This window comes from Gorilla gorilla, chromosome 1, assembly GCF_029281585.2.
Source record: "Gorilla gorilla gorilla isolate KB3781 chromosome 1, NHGRI_mGorGor1-v2.1_pri, whole genome shotgun sequence".
Classification (NCBI taxonomy): domain Eukaryota; kingdom Metazoa; phylum Chordata; class Mammalia; order Primates; family Hominidae; genus Gorilla; species Gorilla gorilla.
The window spans coordinates 207,707,290-207,725,074 of NC_073224.2; the positions used below are offsets into that span (position 1 = coordinate 207,707,290).

At 52.5% G+C, this 17,785-nt stretch overlaps 2 protein-coding genes across 2 annotated transcripts; one reads left to right on the top strand and one right to left on the bottom strand.

The window, feature by feature from the left end:
• Nucleotides 1–645: 645 nt before the first annotated feature.
• Nucleotides 646–4,262, bottom strand: FAM167B (family with sequence similarity 167 member B). The gene is made up of 2 exons (XM_004025366.5): nt 1,819–4,262; nt 646–1,131 (listed from the first exon to the last, which is right to left on the bottom strand). The coding sequence occupies exons 1-2, from the start codon at nt 2,077–2,079 to the stop codon at nt 901–903; spliced, it is 492 nt and encodes a 163-aa protein (XP_004025415.1). The 5' UTR covers nt 2,080–4,262; the 3' UTR covers nt 646–900.
• A 3,652-nt stretch (nt 4,263–7,914) lies between these two features.
• Nucleotides 7,915–17,783, top strand: LOC101148716 (myotubularin-related protein 9-like; the record flags this gene model as incomplete). Its single annotated transcript, XM_063709526.1, has 8 exons — nt 7,915–8,077; nt 8,222–8,346; nt 8,636–8,842; nt 9,394–9,614; nt 14,348–14,501; nt 14,639–14,749; nt 14,830–17,401; nt 17,474–17,783. Coding segments are annotated over 4 exons (687 nt in total), but the record flags the coding sequence as incomplete, so codon positions are not given.
• Nucleotides 17,784–17,785: the final 2 nt, after the last annotated feature.

Below are 17,785 nucleotides of genomic sequence, written 5' to 3' on the forward strand. Positions count from 1 at the left end.
GGCAGGTGGATCACTTGAGGTCAGGAGTTTGAGACCAGCCTGGCCAACACGCTGAAACCCTGTCTCTATTAAAAATACAAAAATTAGCCAGGCATGGTGGCGGGTGCCTATAATCCCAGCTACCCTGGAGGCTGAGGCAGGAGAATCGCTTGAAATCGGAAGGTGGAGGTTGCAGTGAGCCAAGATCGCACCACTACTCCAGCCTGGGCGAAAGAGTGAAATTCCATCTCAAAAAAAAGAAAAAAAAAAAGAAAAGAAAAGAAAGGAAATTAGCCAGGCGAGGTGGTGGCCGCCTGTAATCCCAGCTACTTGGGAGGCTGAGGCAGGAGAATCGGCAGGAGAATCGCTTGATCCCTGGAGGCGGAGGTTGCAGTGAGCTGAGATTGTGCTACTGCATTCCAGCCTGGGTGACAGAGTGAGACTCCGCCTCAAAAAAAAAAAGAAGCAGAAGAAATAACAACAACAAAAAGAAATAAACGGGGTAGCTGGCTTTGAACCCATGTCTCTCAGATTCTGCATTCTTCAGGAGCCCAATTTACCTAAGTCACCTCCCATGGGCCTGCAGTGAACTAGGGTGGTCCCAGTGACAGGCGACATTCAGATAGCGGCCTTGGGCCTGAATAAACGACTGCAAGAGACCTTGACGGGAACCAGAGAAAGCGTTTATTGAGGAGTTTGAGGGTGTGAGCTCCTCCTCCTCCCGTTCCCAGCTGGGTCAGCAGAGGAAACAGGATGCTGGGGTTTTGCACTCTTGGAATTCAGCTCTCAGAAACCTGAATGTTCCTCCTCCCCCGCCAGGAGCTGGTACCTCTGGGGCACCCCTCCCTTTCCTCTTCCCAGGCAGGCAGGGGAAGCGGCATTGGGAGAGGGGGCGGGGAGTCAGGGGGGCACAGGTGTTCCTCAGCAGAGGGTGAAGCGCCGGGCGCTGATGTTCATGCGCGTGAGGCCCAGGTGCCGCAGCAGCGGGGCCAGGGCCAGGCCGGCCCCGGGCTCCAGCTCCAGCTCCAGCTCGGCCTCATCCAGCAGCTCTTGGTGCAGGTGACAGGCTTGGTCCATCTTCAGTCGGTGCAGCTGGGCCCGCAGCCGCAGCAGCTGCCCTGCCAGCTGCCTGTCCTGCGCCTGCATCTCCCGCTGCGGCCGAGAGGGGGCGTGAGCCTGCTGGACAGGCCCTCGGCCGCGCGCCGTTTCTCCCTTCCTGGCAACGCTGGGCCTTTGCACTGGCTGTGTCCTCCCCAGCCCCTCTCACCTCAGCTTGATCTCTCCCTATCTCCCAATCTGGCTTCACCTGGTGGTTCTCAAACCCAGCTAAGGAGTCATTATTAAGCAAATCCAACTGCCTGGGCCCCATCCCAAATCAACTAAGCAGAATCTCTGTGTTGGAGCCTGGGTATCTTTATATTTGCACATGTTGAGTTGGGAGCCACCTACTGAAACTTCACCTCTTCAGAATCTGCCTGCAGCATGGCCAGTGCCTCCTTTTGCACTTCGCTGTATCTTTAGGCCATAGAAAGTCCCAGAGTAGGGGAGGCTGTGTATTTCCCTATTTATAATGGTGCCCCACACTCCCCAACACCAGTGCTCTGTCCCCTAAGCAACAGGAGCACAAGGTCAGTAGATTGGATGGAATCCTTCTTCAGCAAGCCTCCCTGAATACAACACTGGACAAGTCCATTCCCGGCTCCTCAGCCCAGGACACCGGAGCGGGCGGTTGCTGGAGGCAGGGTCCATTCTCATCCTTTCCCCATGCCTGTGGTCTTGGACCCTAAGGAGGACCAGCCTGAAGGCCCTGGGCAAAGCTGCCCACCCCACCAGACTCACCAGCTCCCGTCGGAGCCACTCAAGGGCGGAGTCCATTGAGTCGAAACCACAGATGTCCCCAGGTCCCCCTGGTCCAGGTTTGGCTTGGGCCCTGCGCCAGGCCTGGCTCTGGACCTGGGCTGTCCACTCCAGATATGAGGGCCGCCGAGTCTGCAGCTGCAGCTTGGCTGTCAGTGCCTTCACAGAGTCCAGGCTCTCCCCCTCCTCATCCTCCTCGTCCTCTTCACCCACTGCCTGGAATTTCAGTAGCCCCAGGGACATGGCAGGTTTGAGGTGAGTGACAGGGCAGGGCTGCAGCTCTGAGATTAGGGAAAGGCTGGCAATATTGCCCAGGGAGAGGTGGCAGAAGTTGAGGGTGAGAAGAGCGTGCCAGGGAGTGTGTGGTGGTCAATGTTCAAGGTGGGTTAGGGGAGCTGAGTGTGCCAGGGTGAGTGAGCAGATGGGTGTGTGAGGCCAAGTATGCAAGGGCTGGAATTTTCCTGGACTGCTAACTTGGGAGCCACGTGATGCCCATCTGGGTGGGGGCCGGAGGAACCCTGCTCCTCTGGCCCTTTGGATGAATTTTATTGTCTTTGCCCAGAAGGAGACACCCAATTCCCAGAAAGGAAGTTGCTCCAGGATGAGAAAAGCATCATTCATACCAGAGTCTTGGCCCTCCTCCCAAGACTCATGTTAAGGGAGCTGAGATCCGGAAGGAGGCTGCCTAGCCACCCCTTGTCCTTACTCGTGACACCAGCCCTTCAGGAAAGGACTAGCCTCCAGGGCCCTGGCCTGGGAGTCAGGAGACCTGAGTTCTAGTGCTGGCTCTGCAGAACCTTGGGCAAGTCACTGACCTTCTCAGAGCTCTGTTGGGACAGATGAGGGGTTTCAAGCTAATACTCTAAGAAGCCCTCAAGGGCTGCCTGCAGGAGAAGGACAGAGCTGTGGATGGGCTCCTTGCCTTCCATCTCCCTGCCCCTCCCAGGGCTTCAACCAGAGCAGTTCCCTTTTTTAAACTTTGTTTTCAAACATAGCATACACACAGAAGGACAGGTGCAATGGCTCACGCCTGTAATCCCTGCACTTTGGGAAGCCGAGGTGGGCGGATCACGAAGTCAGGAGTTTGAGACCATCCTGGCTAACACGGTGAAACCCCGTCTCTACTAAAAATACAAAAAATTAGCCGAGTGTGGTAGCATGCATCTGTAGTCCCAGCTACTTGGGAGGCTGAGGCAAGAGAATCGCTTGAACCCGGGAGGCAGAGGTTGCAGTGAGCCGAGATCGAGCCATTGCATTTCAGCCTGGGTGACAAAGCAAGACTCTGTCAAAAGAAAGAAAGAAGGAAAGAAAGAGAGAGAGAGAGAGAGAGAGAGAAGGGAGGGAGGGAGGGAGGAAGGAAGGAAGGAAGGGGAAAGAAGTGTAACATACACACAGAAAAACTGTACGTATCATAAATGCATGGAGACACAGTGGCTCACGCCTGTAATCCCAACATTTTGGGAGGGTGAGGCGGGCAGATCACCTGAGGTCAGGAGTTTAAGACCAGCCTGGCCAACATGGTGAAACCCTATCTCTACTAAAAATACAAAATGAGCTGGGCGTGGTGGTGCATGCCTGTAATCCCAGCTACCCAGGAGGATGAGGCAGGAGAATCACTGGAGCCTGGAGGCGGAGGTTGCAGTGAGCCAAGATCACACCACTGCACTCTAGCCTGGGCAAAAAGAGCGAAACTCCATCTCAAAAAATAAGTAAATAAGTAAATAAATGAATGTATGGCTCGATGAATTCTCCCAAACTGAACACATCCATGTAACCAGCACCCAAATCAAGCAACAGAGTATTACCAGCACCCAGGAACAGCTGTTAGCCTCCCATGTGCTCCTGGCCTGTCACTAATCTCCTAAGGGTAACACCACTCTCATTCTAACAGCATAGTTTTCTCTGTTTATATACCTTCTAGTGGTTCACAAACTTTAGCATGCATCAGAATCACCTAGAAAGCTTGCTAAGATGGCTAGGCCCCACCACCCAGAGTTTCAGATTCAGTATGTGTGGGGTGGGGCCTGGTAATCTGCATTTCTACCAAATTCCCATCCCAGCTGCTGCTGCTGGTCTGGAATTTTACAATTTATACTTTTTTTTTTTTTTTTTTCGAGACAGGGTCTTTCTTTGTTGCCAGGCTGGAGTGCAGTGGTGGGATTACAGCTCACTGCAACCTTGAACTCTTGGACTTGGGTGATTCTCTTGCTTGACCTCCTCAGTAGCTGGGACTTACAGGGCCAAGACCCCACACCCAGCTAATTTTTTTTTTTTTTTTTAGTTTTTGATAGAGATGAGGTCTTCCTCTGTTGCTCATAATGGTTTTGAACTCAGCCAGGCACGGTGGTTCACGCCTGTAATCCCAGCACTTTGGGAGGCCAAGGTGGGCGGATCACGAGGTCAGGAGATCGAGACCATCCTGGCTAACATGGTGAAACCCCGTTTCTACTAAAAAATACAAAAAAATTAGCCAGGTGTGGTGTTGGGCGCCTGTAGTCCCAGCTACTTGGGAGGCTGAGGCAGGAGAATGGCGTGAACCCGGGAGGCGGAGCTTGCAGTGAGCCGAGATTGCGCCACTGCACTCCAGCCTGGGCAACAGAGTGAGACTCCGTCTCAAAAAAATAAATTAATAAATAACAGGATTGAAAGTCAGAGGATGAGAAAGAAAAAAACATTAGGGCATGGTGGCACATGCCTGTGCCCAACTACCTGGGAGACTGAGATGGAAGGATTGCTTGAGCCCAGAAGGGCAAAGCTGCTGCAGTGATCCCTGATCACATCACTACACTCCAGGCCTGGGAGACAGAGGCCGACCTGTCTCAAAATAAAAAATTTAAAAAAGGCTTCTGTGCCTATGAAGTACCATTGTTTTATTCCTTTATTCTTTTTTTCTTTTCTTCTCTTTTTTTTTTTTTTTTTTGAGAGAAGTCTCACTCATCCCCCAGGTTTGAGTGCAATGGCTCAATCTCGGCTCATTGCAACCTCCGCCTCCCGGGTTCAAAAGATTCTCCTGCCTCTGCCTCCCAAGTAGCTGGGATTAAGTTGCCTGCCACCACTAATTTTTGTATATTTTAGTAGAGACGGGGTTTCACCATGTTGGCCAGGCTGGTTTCGAACTCCTGACCTCAAGTGATCCACCCATCTCAGCCTCCCAAAGTGTTGGGATTACAGGCGTGAGCCACTGCGCCCAGCCTATTCTTTTATTTTTTTATGTTTTTGAGACGGAGTCTCACTTTGTCGCCCAGGCTGGAGTGCAGTGGCGCAATCTTGGCTTACTGCAAGCTCCACCTCCTAGGTTCATGCCATTCTCCTGCCTCAGCCTCCCAAGTAGCTGGGACTACAGGTGCCTGCCACCATGCCCCGCTATTTTTTTTGTATTTTTAGTAGAGACAGGGTTTCACCGTGTCAGCCAGGATGGTCTTGATCTCTTGACCTCGTGATCCACTCGTCTCGGCCTCCCAAAGTGCTGGGATTACAGGTGTGAGCCACCGTGCCCGGCCTCTTTTTTTTTTTTTTTTTTTTTAATGAGACGGGGTCTCACTCTGTCACCCAAGCTGGAGTGCAGTGGTGCAATCTCAGCTCACTGCAACCCCCACCTCCCAGGCTCAAGTGATCCTCCCACCTCAGCCTCCCAAGTAGGTGGGACCACAGGCCCATGCCACACCTGGCTAATTTTTTGTGTTTTTGGTAGAGTTGGGGTTTCACCATGTTGCCCAGGCTGGTCTCAAACTGCTGGGCTCAAGTGATCCTCCTGCCTCGGTCTCCCAAAGTGCTAGGATTATGGCCATGAGCCACCACTCCCCTCCCTATTCCTCTATTCTTTTTCTTTCTTTTTTCTTTTCTTTTCTTTTCTTCTTTTTTTTTTTTTGATACAAGTCTCACTCTGTTGCCCAAGCTAGAGTGCAGTGGCGTGATCTCAGCTCACTGCAACATCCACCTCCTGGGTTCAAGCAATTCTCCTGCCTCAGCCTCCGAAGCAGCTAGGACTACAGGTGCGAGCCACCATGCCTGACCAACTTTTGTATTTTTAGTAGAGACAGGGTTTAACCATGTTGGCCACGCTGGTCTTGAACTCCTGACCTCAAGTGATCCGCCTGCCTTGGACTCCCAAAGTGCTGGGATTACAGGCGTGAGCCAACTCGCTTGGCTTTTTTTTTTTTTTTTTTTGAGGCAGAGTCTTGCTCTGTTGCCCAGGTTAGAGTGCAGTGGTGCGATCTCAGCTCACTGCAGCCTCCGTTCCTCGGGTTCAAGGGACTCTCCTGCCTCAGCCTCCCGAGTAGCTGGGACTACAAGCACATACCACCATGCCTGGCTAATTTTTGTATTTTTAGTAGAGACCAGATTTAGCCATGTTGGCCAGGCTGTTCTTGAACTTCTGGCCTCAAGGTATCCACCCACCTCAGCCTCCCAAAAGGTTGGGATTACAGGCGTAAGCCACCACACCCAGCCCTATTCCTTTATTCTCAATTAAAAAGAAAGAAAGAAAGAAAATAAATAAATAAATAAATAAATAAATAAATAAATAAATAAATAAAATAAGCTGGGCATGGTGGCTCATGCCTGTAATCCCAGCACTTAGGGAGGCCATGCGGCAGGAGCATTGCTTGAGGCTTGGAGTTGAAGACCAGCCCGGGCAAGACAGGGAGACCCCCATCTCCACAAAAATATTTACAAAAGAAAAAGAAGATGGATGGATGAATAGACGGGTCCTGTGGTAAATCGGCTCAGCTCTCTTCCTGCCATTTTACCAGCTTAATTGTGTCTCTTGCCAGACTGAAAACCCTGTGAACAGAATCTTCCCCAGTCATCCCTGGGCCCCAGCACCAAACACAGGGCCCAGCTAACTCACTGTACGGGTAATACACGCTTGCTGAAACGATGGTGGATAGCTGATGGGGTTCTTGAGGTCTGGACTCAGCCAGAAGTGGGCTGCACAGAGGGCGCCCTCAGGCAGGGACTTCCAGCTGCGAGGTCGAGGAGGGACGCCAGCTACACAGCTGCAGCATTTAAGGTGGACCAAAGGATTTCCCCAACCCAAGTTTCTTATGTATGGGAGGAAGTAGGCAGTTCCCACTTTCACACTCACTTTCCAGCCCTTCCACCAGGGTACGGTGGAAGAAATAGTTATCTTTCTTCCTTTCCTTCCTTCCTTCCTTCCTTCCTTCCTTCCTTCCTTCTTTCTTTCCTTCCTTCCTTCCTTCCCTCCCTCCCTCTTTCCCTCCCTCCCTCCCTCCTTCCTTCCTTCCTTTCTTCTTTCCTTTCTCTTTTTTGACGGAGTTTGCTCTTGTTGCCCAGGCTGGAGTGCAATGGCGCTATCTCATCTCACTGCAACCTCGGTCTCCTGGGTTCAAGCGATTCTCCTGCCTCAGCCTCCTGCATAGCTGGGATTACAGGCGCACGCCACCATGCCTAGTTATTTTTGTATTTTTAGTGGAGACGGGGTTTCATTATGTTGGCCACGATGGTCTCGATCTCCTGACCTCGTGATCGGCCTGCCTCGGCCTCCCAAAGTGCTGGGATTACAGGTGTGAGCCACCACGCCTGGCCAATTTTTTGTATTTTTAGTAGAAACAGGGTTTCACCATGTTAGCCAGGGTGGTCTCGAACTCCTGACCTCAGGTGATCCACCCCGCCTCGGTCTCCCAAAGTGTTGGGATTACAGGCCTGAGCCACTGCGCCCGGTCTTTCTTTCTTTTTAAAGTTAGCAGTAGCGCTAGCACCTCAGGGCTTGAAAGAACAAAAATACAAAAATATTGAGTGTCTCCTGCAACCCAGGCACAGGGTTAAGGACTTTAGGCAAGATCATTCTCCCCATTTCACAGACGATGACATGGAGATTTGCTTCTGGCCAGGGACCTCGCTAAGAGATATTGGCAATATGAGGGGAAATTCCTGTGAAACTGTGATCCTTTCCTCTGAGGGGCCTCCTTAACAGCTGTCCAGACGGCGTCGCCAGCTGCCCAGGCAGTTCCTATCCCTTTCGGAGCTCCAGCCTGCCCCTCCTGACGCTCTCAGAGTCTGGCCTTCTGCTGGGCCTCGGGTCTCTCACTAGCAGAATGGAGTTCTCGCAGCTGATCCATACGGGCTGGGCCCAAGCAGAGTTTCTACGGGGCCCGGAGGCGCCCCCGCTTCGCGGCACGCTGTGAGTCACCGTCCACCACCTGCTGCTGTCGCCAGGGCCCGCGTCCTCTCCGGACCTGTGGCTGCTGCTGTTGCGTAGCGTCGACTCCTTCGAGAAGCAGTGAGACGTGGCGGGGTGGGGGGGGTCCCCGGGGTTGGGGAGCGCGCGGCTTGGCGGAGTAGGGGGCACGGCCAGCGCAGTCAGAGCTGGCGCCCTCCTGCGTAAGCCCAATCCGGGAAACTCGTTGCCCCTCTCCTGGGAAAGGACCGTCCCTCCCCAGGGTTGCGAGTGACTCGGGCACCATCACCCTGTGCTGTAAAGACCTGCGAGTGCTGCAGCTGGAAATAGAGGGCGCGGAAGCGACGCTGGGCATCGCCCGCTCCATCGAGGTGTGCCGAGGGAGCTCCTGAGCCCTTTAAGCTCTCCCTGTCTCGCGTAGAGGGGAATAAAAAGGTGCTTCTGTTCAAAGAGGCTCCGCAGCCGCAGCTAAATGGCAGGGGGATGCAGGGTGGTCCGGGGTACTTGGAGAGGCCGAAGCTGAAGCTACAGGACTGAGGGGCTGGAAAAGGCGCGGGCGAGACAATTCCGACCCTCCCCAGAGCCCCTGACTTCCTTCTCCGGACGCCGTCCTTCCTGGAATCAGTCATCACCTCCTTCCCTTTATTCTGCCGTCCCAAGGGCCTGAGATTGGGCGACTCCTGGCACTTCCTCCCGCCCGAACGCTACTGCAAGAGAGTAGCTCGCGAAGTGAGCGCGGTCGTAGGGGCCCGGGAAGGTGGAAGCGCCGGGCCTGGAAGAGGCGCGGAGACAGGGCACTCCCTGGGTGCCCTAGACCTGGCCTCTCTCCTCCCTGCGCTGCAGACCAACGCTTGGCGGCTGAGCGAGGTGAACGAGGACTTCAGCTTGTGCCCCAGATACCCCCGTGCGGTGATCGTGCCACACTTGGTGGACGATGATGCCCTGGCGCGCAGCGCCCGCTTCCGTCAGGGAGGTCGCTTCCCGGTGCTCAGCTACCACCCGGCTCCCAGCGGCAGAGGGAGCGCGCCCTCCCCACGCTCCGCCCCTGGGTGGCTGCGTCCTTTCTGGGCCTTTTCTTTTTGGCCCAGTCAATTCGCGGCGTAGCCGCTGCCCCAACTCCTGCCCCATTCTGGTCCCGCCCCTCTCCCGCCTTTTCGCTGGGAAGGGTATCACCTTTCTCTGGCCCCGCCCCTGACGGTTCCGGGCCCCGCGAAGCTTAGTCCCTTCTTTGTCAAGCCAGGACCCGCCCACGGTCTATTCATAGGGTCCCAAACCACTTTGGCCACAACACCCCCAGACTGGTCCGAAGCCTCGTGAGTTCGCCCTGGTCGTTGCACTCCAGCCTGTCGGTGTGCAGACCTGGCTTAGAGGACCCCTAAGGCTGGGGGGTCACTTCCAGAGCTGAGTCCGGTCCGCAGGTTCTGCTACGCTCCAGCCAGCCCCTAACTGGTCCCCAGAAGCGGCGCTGCGAGAGGGACCAGGAGCTGCTGCGAACTGCGCTGGCAGGGGCTCGTCCTTGGGCGCGGGGCTTCATCATGGACACGCTCTCGGCCCAAGCAGCGAAACAGGCCCGCGTGACTCGCGGAGGCACGGAGACCAAGGCCGCTTAACCTGGCTGGTTGCACTGGTCCCTGGAGAGGTAAGGGGCCTCCCACCCTCTCCCAGGCCCTCTCCTGCAGGGCTCTGTGAATGTACATGTGTGTGAGTATGTGTTGGCGGGAGATGGGGGGTCCTCCAGGAACCTTGAAGACTCAAGCCTTTCCTGGTGTCATCCCTCCACATGAGCAACCCCACTTGCACACCACCACTGAGAGAGCTCCTTACTCTTTAGGCACCCCAACTTTGCCTGGGAAGAAAAAGCACCTCTTTACATTAAACTGAAATTTGTCTTCCCGGAACAACCTCCCTGCACACACGCACCCCCTCCCTGAGGGCTGCATCTGCACAGATGTGAGCTGTTCCCTCTGTCTCCAGGTGATGGCAATGCCAAGAAGAGGTCCTGAGGGAGTTTTGTGTTTTGAGGAGAGTAGACTGCTTCCTTATCCAAAATACAAAGCTCTGTTTATTCATTTATTTACCCAGCACTGAGCACAGGGGCTGCCACAGTGGCCAGCTCAGACATGGCAGAGATCAGCAGAGAATGGGCAATCAGGCTCCCCTGAGATGAGCAGCCGCGCAGAGGAGGTGCCCCTCTCTTACTACACCAACTTCAGGTAATCAGAGGTTTCCTTGAGAATAGGATGCTTTAGCTGAGACCCAAAAATGGAGGAGGAGTGAGCCAGAAGAAGAAAGACCCTGCATGTGGAAGGAATTGCAAGTGTCCAGGTGCAGAGACAGCCTGGTCATTTGTCCTGTTTGGGGAACTGCCAAGTACAGTAGTCCCCCCTTATCCTCGGGAAGTATGTTTCAAGATCCCCAGTGAATGCCTGAAGCCTCAAATAGTACCAAACCCTACAGACAGTATGTTTTTCCATACCTATGATAAAGTTTAATTTATTTTATTATTTTTATTTATTTTATTTTATTTTTTTGAGACAAGAGTCTCGCTCTGTCACCCAAGCTGGAGTGCAGTGGCGCTATCTTGGCTCACTGCAACCTCCTCCTCCCAGGTTCAAGTGATTCTCCTGCCTCAGCCTCCCAAATAGCCGGGATTACAGGCACCTGCCACCACGCCCAGCTAATTTTTTTTTTGTATTTTATCTTATTTTATTTTATCATAATAATTATTTTTTAAGATGGAGTCTCGCTTTGTTTCCCAGGCTGGCGTGCAGTAGCGTGATCTTGGCTCTCTGCAACCTCCATTTCCTGGGTTCAAGTGACTCTCCCATCTCAGCCTCCCACGTAGCTGGGACTACATGCACGTGCCACCACGCCCGGCTAATTTTCTTTTTTGTATTTTATTTTATTATTTTTTGAGACAGAGTCTCACTCTGTCGCCCAGGCTGGAGTGTGATGGTGCGATCTCAGCTCCCTGCAACCTCTGCCTCCCAGATGCAAGCAATTCTCATACCTCAGCCTCCCAAGTAGCTGGGACTACAGGAGCCTGCCACCATGCCCAGCTAATTTTTTTTTTGTATTTTATTTTATTATTATTATTTTTGAGATAGAATCTCTCTTTGTTGCCCAGTCTGGAGTGCAGTGGTGTGATCTTGGCTCACTGCAACCTCCATTCCCCGGGTTCAAGTGATTCTCTCGCCTCAGCCTCCTGAGTAGGTGGGACTACAGGCGCGTGCCACCAGGCCCGGCTAATTTTTGTATTTTTAGCAGAGATGGGGTTTTGCCATGTTGGCCAGGCTGGTCTGGAACTCCTCACCTCAAGTGGTCTGCCCATCTCAGCCTCCCAAAGTGTTGGGATTACAGGCATGAGCCACCATGCCTGGCCTTTTTTTTGTATTTTAGCAGAGATGGGGTTTCATCATGTCACTCAGGGTGGTCTTGAACTCCTGAGCTCGGGCAATCCACCTGCTTCAGTCTCCCAAAGTACTAGGATTACAAGCGTGAGCCACTGCATCCAGCCAAGTTTAATTTATATAGTAAGCACAACAATAACTAATAATAAAGTAGAACAATTACAACAATATGCTATAATAAAAGTTGTATAGGTCAGGTGCTGAGGTAAAAGATAGGTATTTTTGGAGATTTAGAAGATTGTGGCTGGGCACAGTGACTTATGCCTGTAATCTCAGCACTTTGGCAGGCTGAGGAGGGTGGATCCCTTGAGCCCAAGAGTTTGAGACCAGCCTGGGCAACATAGGGAGACCCTGTCTCTGTCAAAAATTGGCTGGGTGTGGTGGCTCATGCCGGTAATCCCAGCATTTGGGGAGGCTGAGGCGGGAAGATCACCTGAGGTCAGGAGTTTGAGACCAGCCTGACCAACATGGAGAAACCCCGTCTCTACTAAAAATACAAAATTAGCCGGGCGTGATGGCACATGCCTTTAATCCCAGCTACTCAGGAGACTGAGGCAGGAGAATCGTTTGAACCCGAAAGGCAGAGGTTGCAGTGAGCTGAGATAGCACCATTGTACTCCAGCCTAGGCAACAAGAATGAAACTCCATCTCAAAAAAAAAAAAAAATTAGCTACATGTGGTGGTGCACACCTGTAGTCCCAGCTTCTCAAGAGGCTGAGGTGGATGGCTTGAGCCTGGGAGGCAGAGGTTGCAGTGAGCTGTAATTGTGCCACTGCACTCCAGCCTGGGTGAGAGCAAGATCCTGTCCCAAAATTAGCCAGGCATGGTGGTGTGCTCCTGTAGGCCCAGCTACTCAAGAGGCTGAGGTGGGAGATCACTGGAGCCCCGGGAGGTGGAAGCTGCAGTGAACTGTAATCACACCACTGCACTCGAGGCTGGCTGACAGAATGAGACCCTGTCTCAAAAACAAACAAACAAAAAAAATGGCCGGGTACGGTGGCTCATGCCTGTAATCCTGGCACTTTGGGAGACCAAGGCAGGTGGATCACCTGAGGTCAGGAGTTCGAGACCAGCCTGGCTAACATGGTGAAACCCCGCTTCTACTAAAAATACAAAAAATTAGCCAGGTGTGGTGGTGCGGGCCTGTAATCCCAGCTGTTTGGGAGGCTGAGGCAGGAGAATCGCTTGAAACTGGGAGGTGGAGGTTGCAGTGAGCTGAGATCACGTCATTACACTCCAGCTTGGGCAACAAGAGCGAAACTCCAAAAAAAAAAAAGTTGTATGAGGCCGGGCATGGTGGCTCACGCCTGTAATCCCAGCACTTTGGGAGGCCGAGGTAGGTGGGTCACGAGGTCAGGAGATCAAGACCATCCTGGCTAACATGGTGAAACCCTGTCTCTACTAAAAATACAAAAAAAATTAGCCAGGTGTGGTGACGGGCTCCTGTAGTCCCAGCTACTCAGGGGGCTGAGGCAGGAGAATCGCTTGAACCCAGGAGGCAGAGGTTGCAGTGAGCTGAGATTGCGCCACTGCACTCCAGCCTGGGTGACCTAGAGTGAGACTCAATCTAAAAAAAACAGTTGTATGAATGTGATCTCTTTCTTAAAATATCTTATTGTACTATACTCACCCTTCTTGTGATGATGTGAGATGCTTAAATGCCCATGTGATGAGATGTGGTGAATGACATAGGCCTTGTAATGCAGCCTTAGGCTCCTACTGACCTTGAACACAAGCCCACTGCAGTACTGCCGCAGTCACTCTGATAACTAAGACAGCTACTAAGTGACTAATGGGCAGACAGTGTGTGCAGCATGGATATGCTGGACAAAGGGATGACTCCTATCCAGCGAGACAGAGCAGGGTGACTCAAGATTTCGTCACAACATTCAGAAGGGCTTACAATTTAAAACTTACGAATTGTTTATTTCTGGAATTTTCCATTTAATATTTTCAGGCCACAGTTGACCATGGGTAACTGAAACCTCAGAAAGTGAAACCATGGATGGGGTCAACTGATGTCCTTTGGTACGGTGGGAGTGTCGAGTATGAAATGGGAGGACAGATGAGGCTACAGATAAGCTTAGACTTTATCCTCAAGGCAGTGGGCAGCCACTGAAGGCTTTTAAACAGAGCTGAGAAGTCGCTGTTAGATTTTCTGGCAGGAGGTCACCGGTAACCTTGAACAGAGCAGTTTCTGGGAGGTAGGAGCAGATGCAGAATTCCAAGAGAACTGTGTTTTTCTTGTCAGACCGGGGCTCCCCAGGGAATGCTATGTTGCTCCCATCAGACTGGTGTACATCAAGGGTGTTGTGATACTTCCATCAAATTGGTGGTTTCCCAGGACATTGTGTGTTTCCCCAGAGGGCTATGTGACCCCTCCCCAGGTGCTTTCTCAAAGGGTCTTGAGTCTCTCCCATCAGACTGAGGAATCCTCAAAGCTAAGAAACCATTTTAGGCTGGGCGGGGTGGCTCATGCCTGTAATCCCAGCACTTTGGGAGGCCGAGGTGGGCGGATCACAAGGTCAGGAGTTCGAGACCATTCTGGCCAACATGGTGAAACCTAACAATGCAAAAACTAGCTGGGCGTGGTGGCGGTCGCCTGTGGTCCCAGCTACTCTGGAGGCTGAGGCAGAAGAATCACTTAAACCTGGGAGGCGGAAGTTGCAGTGAGCTGAGATCGCACCACTGCGCTCCAGCCTGGAGACAGAGCAAGATTCCGTCTCAAAAAAAAAAAGAAACCATTTCATGGACAGAACGAGACGCTGTCTCAAAGATTAGGAACTCCTCTGTGGGTTGTGTGTGCAATGAGACTGGACTCCCTAAAGGGCTCTGTGTCCCTTTTACCAGATGGGCTCTTTACAGGATTCTGTGCCTCCCTCATTGGTCTTGAGCACTTGCTCCCTGGCTGTACTTGGCAAGGGCTTGAGCTGGAAAAGATGACCAGACTCCCACCGCCCAGAGGGCGTCCCCTGCAGGAGAGCTTCATGAGCCTGGTGGAGGCCTGTGGGGACTCGGAGCAAAGCATGGCTGAGTCGGCTGGACGGCTGCCGCTGACTGTAACATGTAAAGCAGGCACTGAGCACCACCTGCCTGGCAGTCCAGGGCATGGAGAGGTAAGGCCCCCTTGACATAGAGAATAGGGTGAGATGGGCAGGGCTCTCAACCCCTGGATGCAAAACTGTGATTCAGTAAGCAAATATAGCCTAGAACTGGGTCCATTCTATTCCTGGCCTGGTACTTGGGGCTGAAGGCACAGACAGCACACTGCTTGTGACTTCACTGGCCCAACTCATCCTGGACCCCTTGAGCAAGGCCATGGCTGGATTCCAGGAACTGGTGGAGTGGAAGTGGATCCAGGAAAGTAAGTGACCACCCAACCCCAGCCTTACCCTCCATCCAGAAACTTGCTTCCTCGTGCCCATTGCTCTGCCCCCTCCCCAGGCTGGCCACCCCTTCCAGCTGCGCTGTGCCCATTCAGCCTTCTCCCATGCCCAACCCAAGCACAAGGCACCCACCTTTCTCCTCTTCCTGGACTGCGTGTGGCAGCTGGGCCGCCGGTTCCCACTGTCATTGGAGTTTGGGGAAGGGCTACTGTTGGCGCTGTTTGGGCACGCCTATGCCTCCTCTTTTGGCACCTTCCTCTGCAACAGCGAAAAGGAGAGGTGAGCTGAGGGGGTGTTGAGGTAGGTTAGGGGCAGGCACAGGAAAGGGTTGGATACCTGTGCCATCAGTGCCTTACTTCCTTTTTTTTTTTTTTTTTGAGATGAAGTCTCGCTCTGTCACCTGTCGCCTGGTCTGGAGTGCAGTGGCGTGATCTGGGCTCACTGCAACCTTTGCCTCCCTGGTTCAAGCTATTCTCCAGCCTCAGCCTCCCGAGTAGCTGCGATTACAGGCATGTGCCACCATGTCCGGCTAATTTGTATACTTTTAGTATAGATGGAGTTTCACCATATTGGCCAGTCTGATCTCAAACTCCTGACCTCAGGTGATCTGCCCACCTCGGCCTCCTAAAGTGCTGGGATTACAAGCGTGAGTCACGGCGCCCAGCCAGCACCTTACTTCCTTAGGAGCCATCTTTCCCGGATTCAAGTGGGTTTGTCTTTTAGGAAAACTGAGTGTTCTCCTTGCCCCACCTCCAAATCTCATACTTCCTCCTAACTTCTGCAAACCCAGAGATAAATAGGTCCAAGGCCAATCCTTTAGACACACCTACTCTGTCCATAGCCAATTGCAAGTGAACCCCTACCTTGAAAACAAGGATTAAAGGGGAAATTTGCTGCAAAAATAATTTCTAGGGCTCTCTACCACTTTGCAAGGTCGATTGTTTCAAAGCAATAGAACAGAGGTTGAAAGCAGAGTGGAATCATTTGGGCTCAAATTCCAGTTTCACCACTCACCTGCTGGGTGTTCATAGCAAACCCGTCTGAGTCTCAATCTCGTCGGTAGCATGAAGGGGATAAGAGCAGCCATAATCTGGCCAGGCGTGGTGGCTCACGCCTGTAATCCCAGCACTTTGGGAGCTGAGGCAGGCAGGTCACCTGAGGTCAGGAGTTTGAGACCAGCCTGGCCAACATGGTAAAACCCCATCTCTACTAAAAATGCAAAAAATTAGGCCTGGCACGGTGGCTCACACCTGTAATCCCAGCACGTTGGGAGGCTGAGGTGGGCAGATCACAAGGTCAGGAGATCGAGACCACCCTGGCTAACATGGTGAAACCCCCTGCCTACTAAAAATACAAAAAATTAGCCGGGCATGTTGGCACCCGCCTGTAGTCCCAGCTACTCAGGTGGCTGAGGCAGGAGAATCACTTGAACCTGGGAGTCGGAGGTTGCGGTAAGCCAAGATCCCACCACTGCACTCCAGCCTAGGTGTCAGAGCAAGACTCCATCTCAAAAAAATATAATTAGCCGGGCGTGTTGGCACATGCCTGTAATCCCAGCTACTTGGGAAGCTGAGGCATGAGAATTGCTTGCACCTGGGAAGCAGAGGTTGCAGTGAGCCGAGATCATGCCATTGCATTCCAGCCTAGGCAACAGGGTGGGACTCCATTAAATAAATAAATAAATAAGTAAATAGAAGAAGTGGTATTTTTATTATTTGGTTGGCTTGTTGCATATGCTGCCTATCAGCCCCAGATGCCAGCTGTCTTATGAGATTGAGAGATGCGGGGAGGGAGGGTTCACCTTTCCAGGGTGAAGATCAGATTTAGTTATCTTCTGTTGCTCAGTCTTCCTCCATACCCCATCCTGCTTCACTAACCCCACTAGTCCTGGATCATCTCTATTTACCTCCCTCTCCCCCATCTTTAGTCTTTCTCCTAAAATTGTCTGAGTTTGGTCCTCCCTTGCCAGAAGGCCCTCCCCACGTCTTCATCCACACTGGTCTCTTCCATCTGGACTCTCCGGCAGCCGCCTCACTGTTCTCTGCATCTTCATTGTTATCAATTTTCTTTCAAAAGCTCCTGGGTCCAGACCTATCAATATTCACAGTGGGCCCTTTCCCGCCTTCTTTCTTTGGCTCATGCCGTTCTCCCCGTGTTGGCTGTTGCTTTGCACAGTGGGTATGCTAGGTCTGTTGAGACTCAGCTCAAACATCACATTCTTAATTAGCCTTCTCTGACACTGAGGCAAAACTAAATTGGTTTCTCCCTTTAAATAGAACTCCTTAAGAAGTAGGACTTTGTCTTGTTCCCCTTTTATTCTAGTGCCTAGTACAAGATCTGACTGGCAATAATGTTTGCAAGAAAAAGGAGAAAAGTAAAGGTTATCACTGCTCCAAAGTGGCTGTCACCCTACTAACCAGGGCTGCCCATCCAGACTCCCAGAGGGCATACCTGGGGCTGGAAACTCACTCCCTGCCTTTCTGCAGATGCCTGTGTGAAGGTAGGACTCAGATGCACTCCCTGTGGTCTGGGCTCAACCAGCCAAAAGAGCAACAAAGACTCCAGAACCCACTCTACATCCTCAATCCCTTGGCCATCTGTGGAGCCCCACAGCCTGCGGCTGTGGCAAGGTGAGCTCCACACCTTCTCCCCTGGGGATTACCCCTCTGCTCAGCATCCTGACCTGTCTTCCTCCTCCTCAGGCCTATTTCTGCGCTGGACCTGCTCACCTGAGCCTGCAGAAGCTGCATGGGGGAAGAGTGTGGCAAGTAGTGACAGGAAGGGAGAAGACAGAAGCCTCTCAGCCAACTGCTTCAGCCGAGCCCCTATTCTAAGCACTGGCTCCTTGGATAGCAGCTGAGATGTTCCTGAAACCTCTGCAGGCCCCTTAGGACCTTTACACCTTGGATGAGGGTGCCTGCAACCCAGGTTAGCCAAAAGTACTGAGGGTCTTAAGTTTGAAGTGTCCAAAGTATAGGGAGGTCTCAATAATAAAAGTCTCCATGATCAGCATC

What these genes read in the sequence shown, in the direction of transcription:
- FAM167B (XM_004025366.5), bottom strand. Translation starts at nt 2,079, where the DNA reads ATGTCCCTGGGGCTACTGAAATTCCAGGCAGTGGGTGAAGAGGACGAG. An exon ending in AGTGGCTCCGACGGGAGCTG is followed by an intron (nt 1,132 to 1,818) that starts GTGAGTCTGGTG and finishes TCTCGGCCGCAG; the next exon opens with CGGGAGATGCAGGCGCAGGA.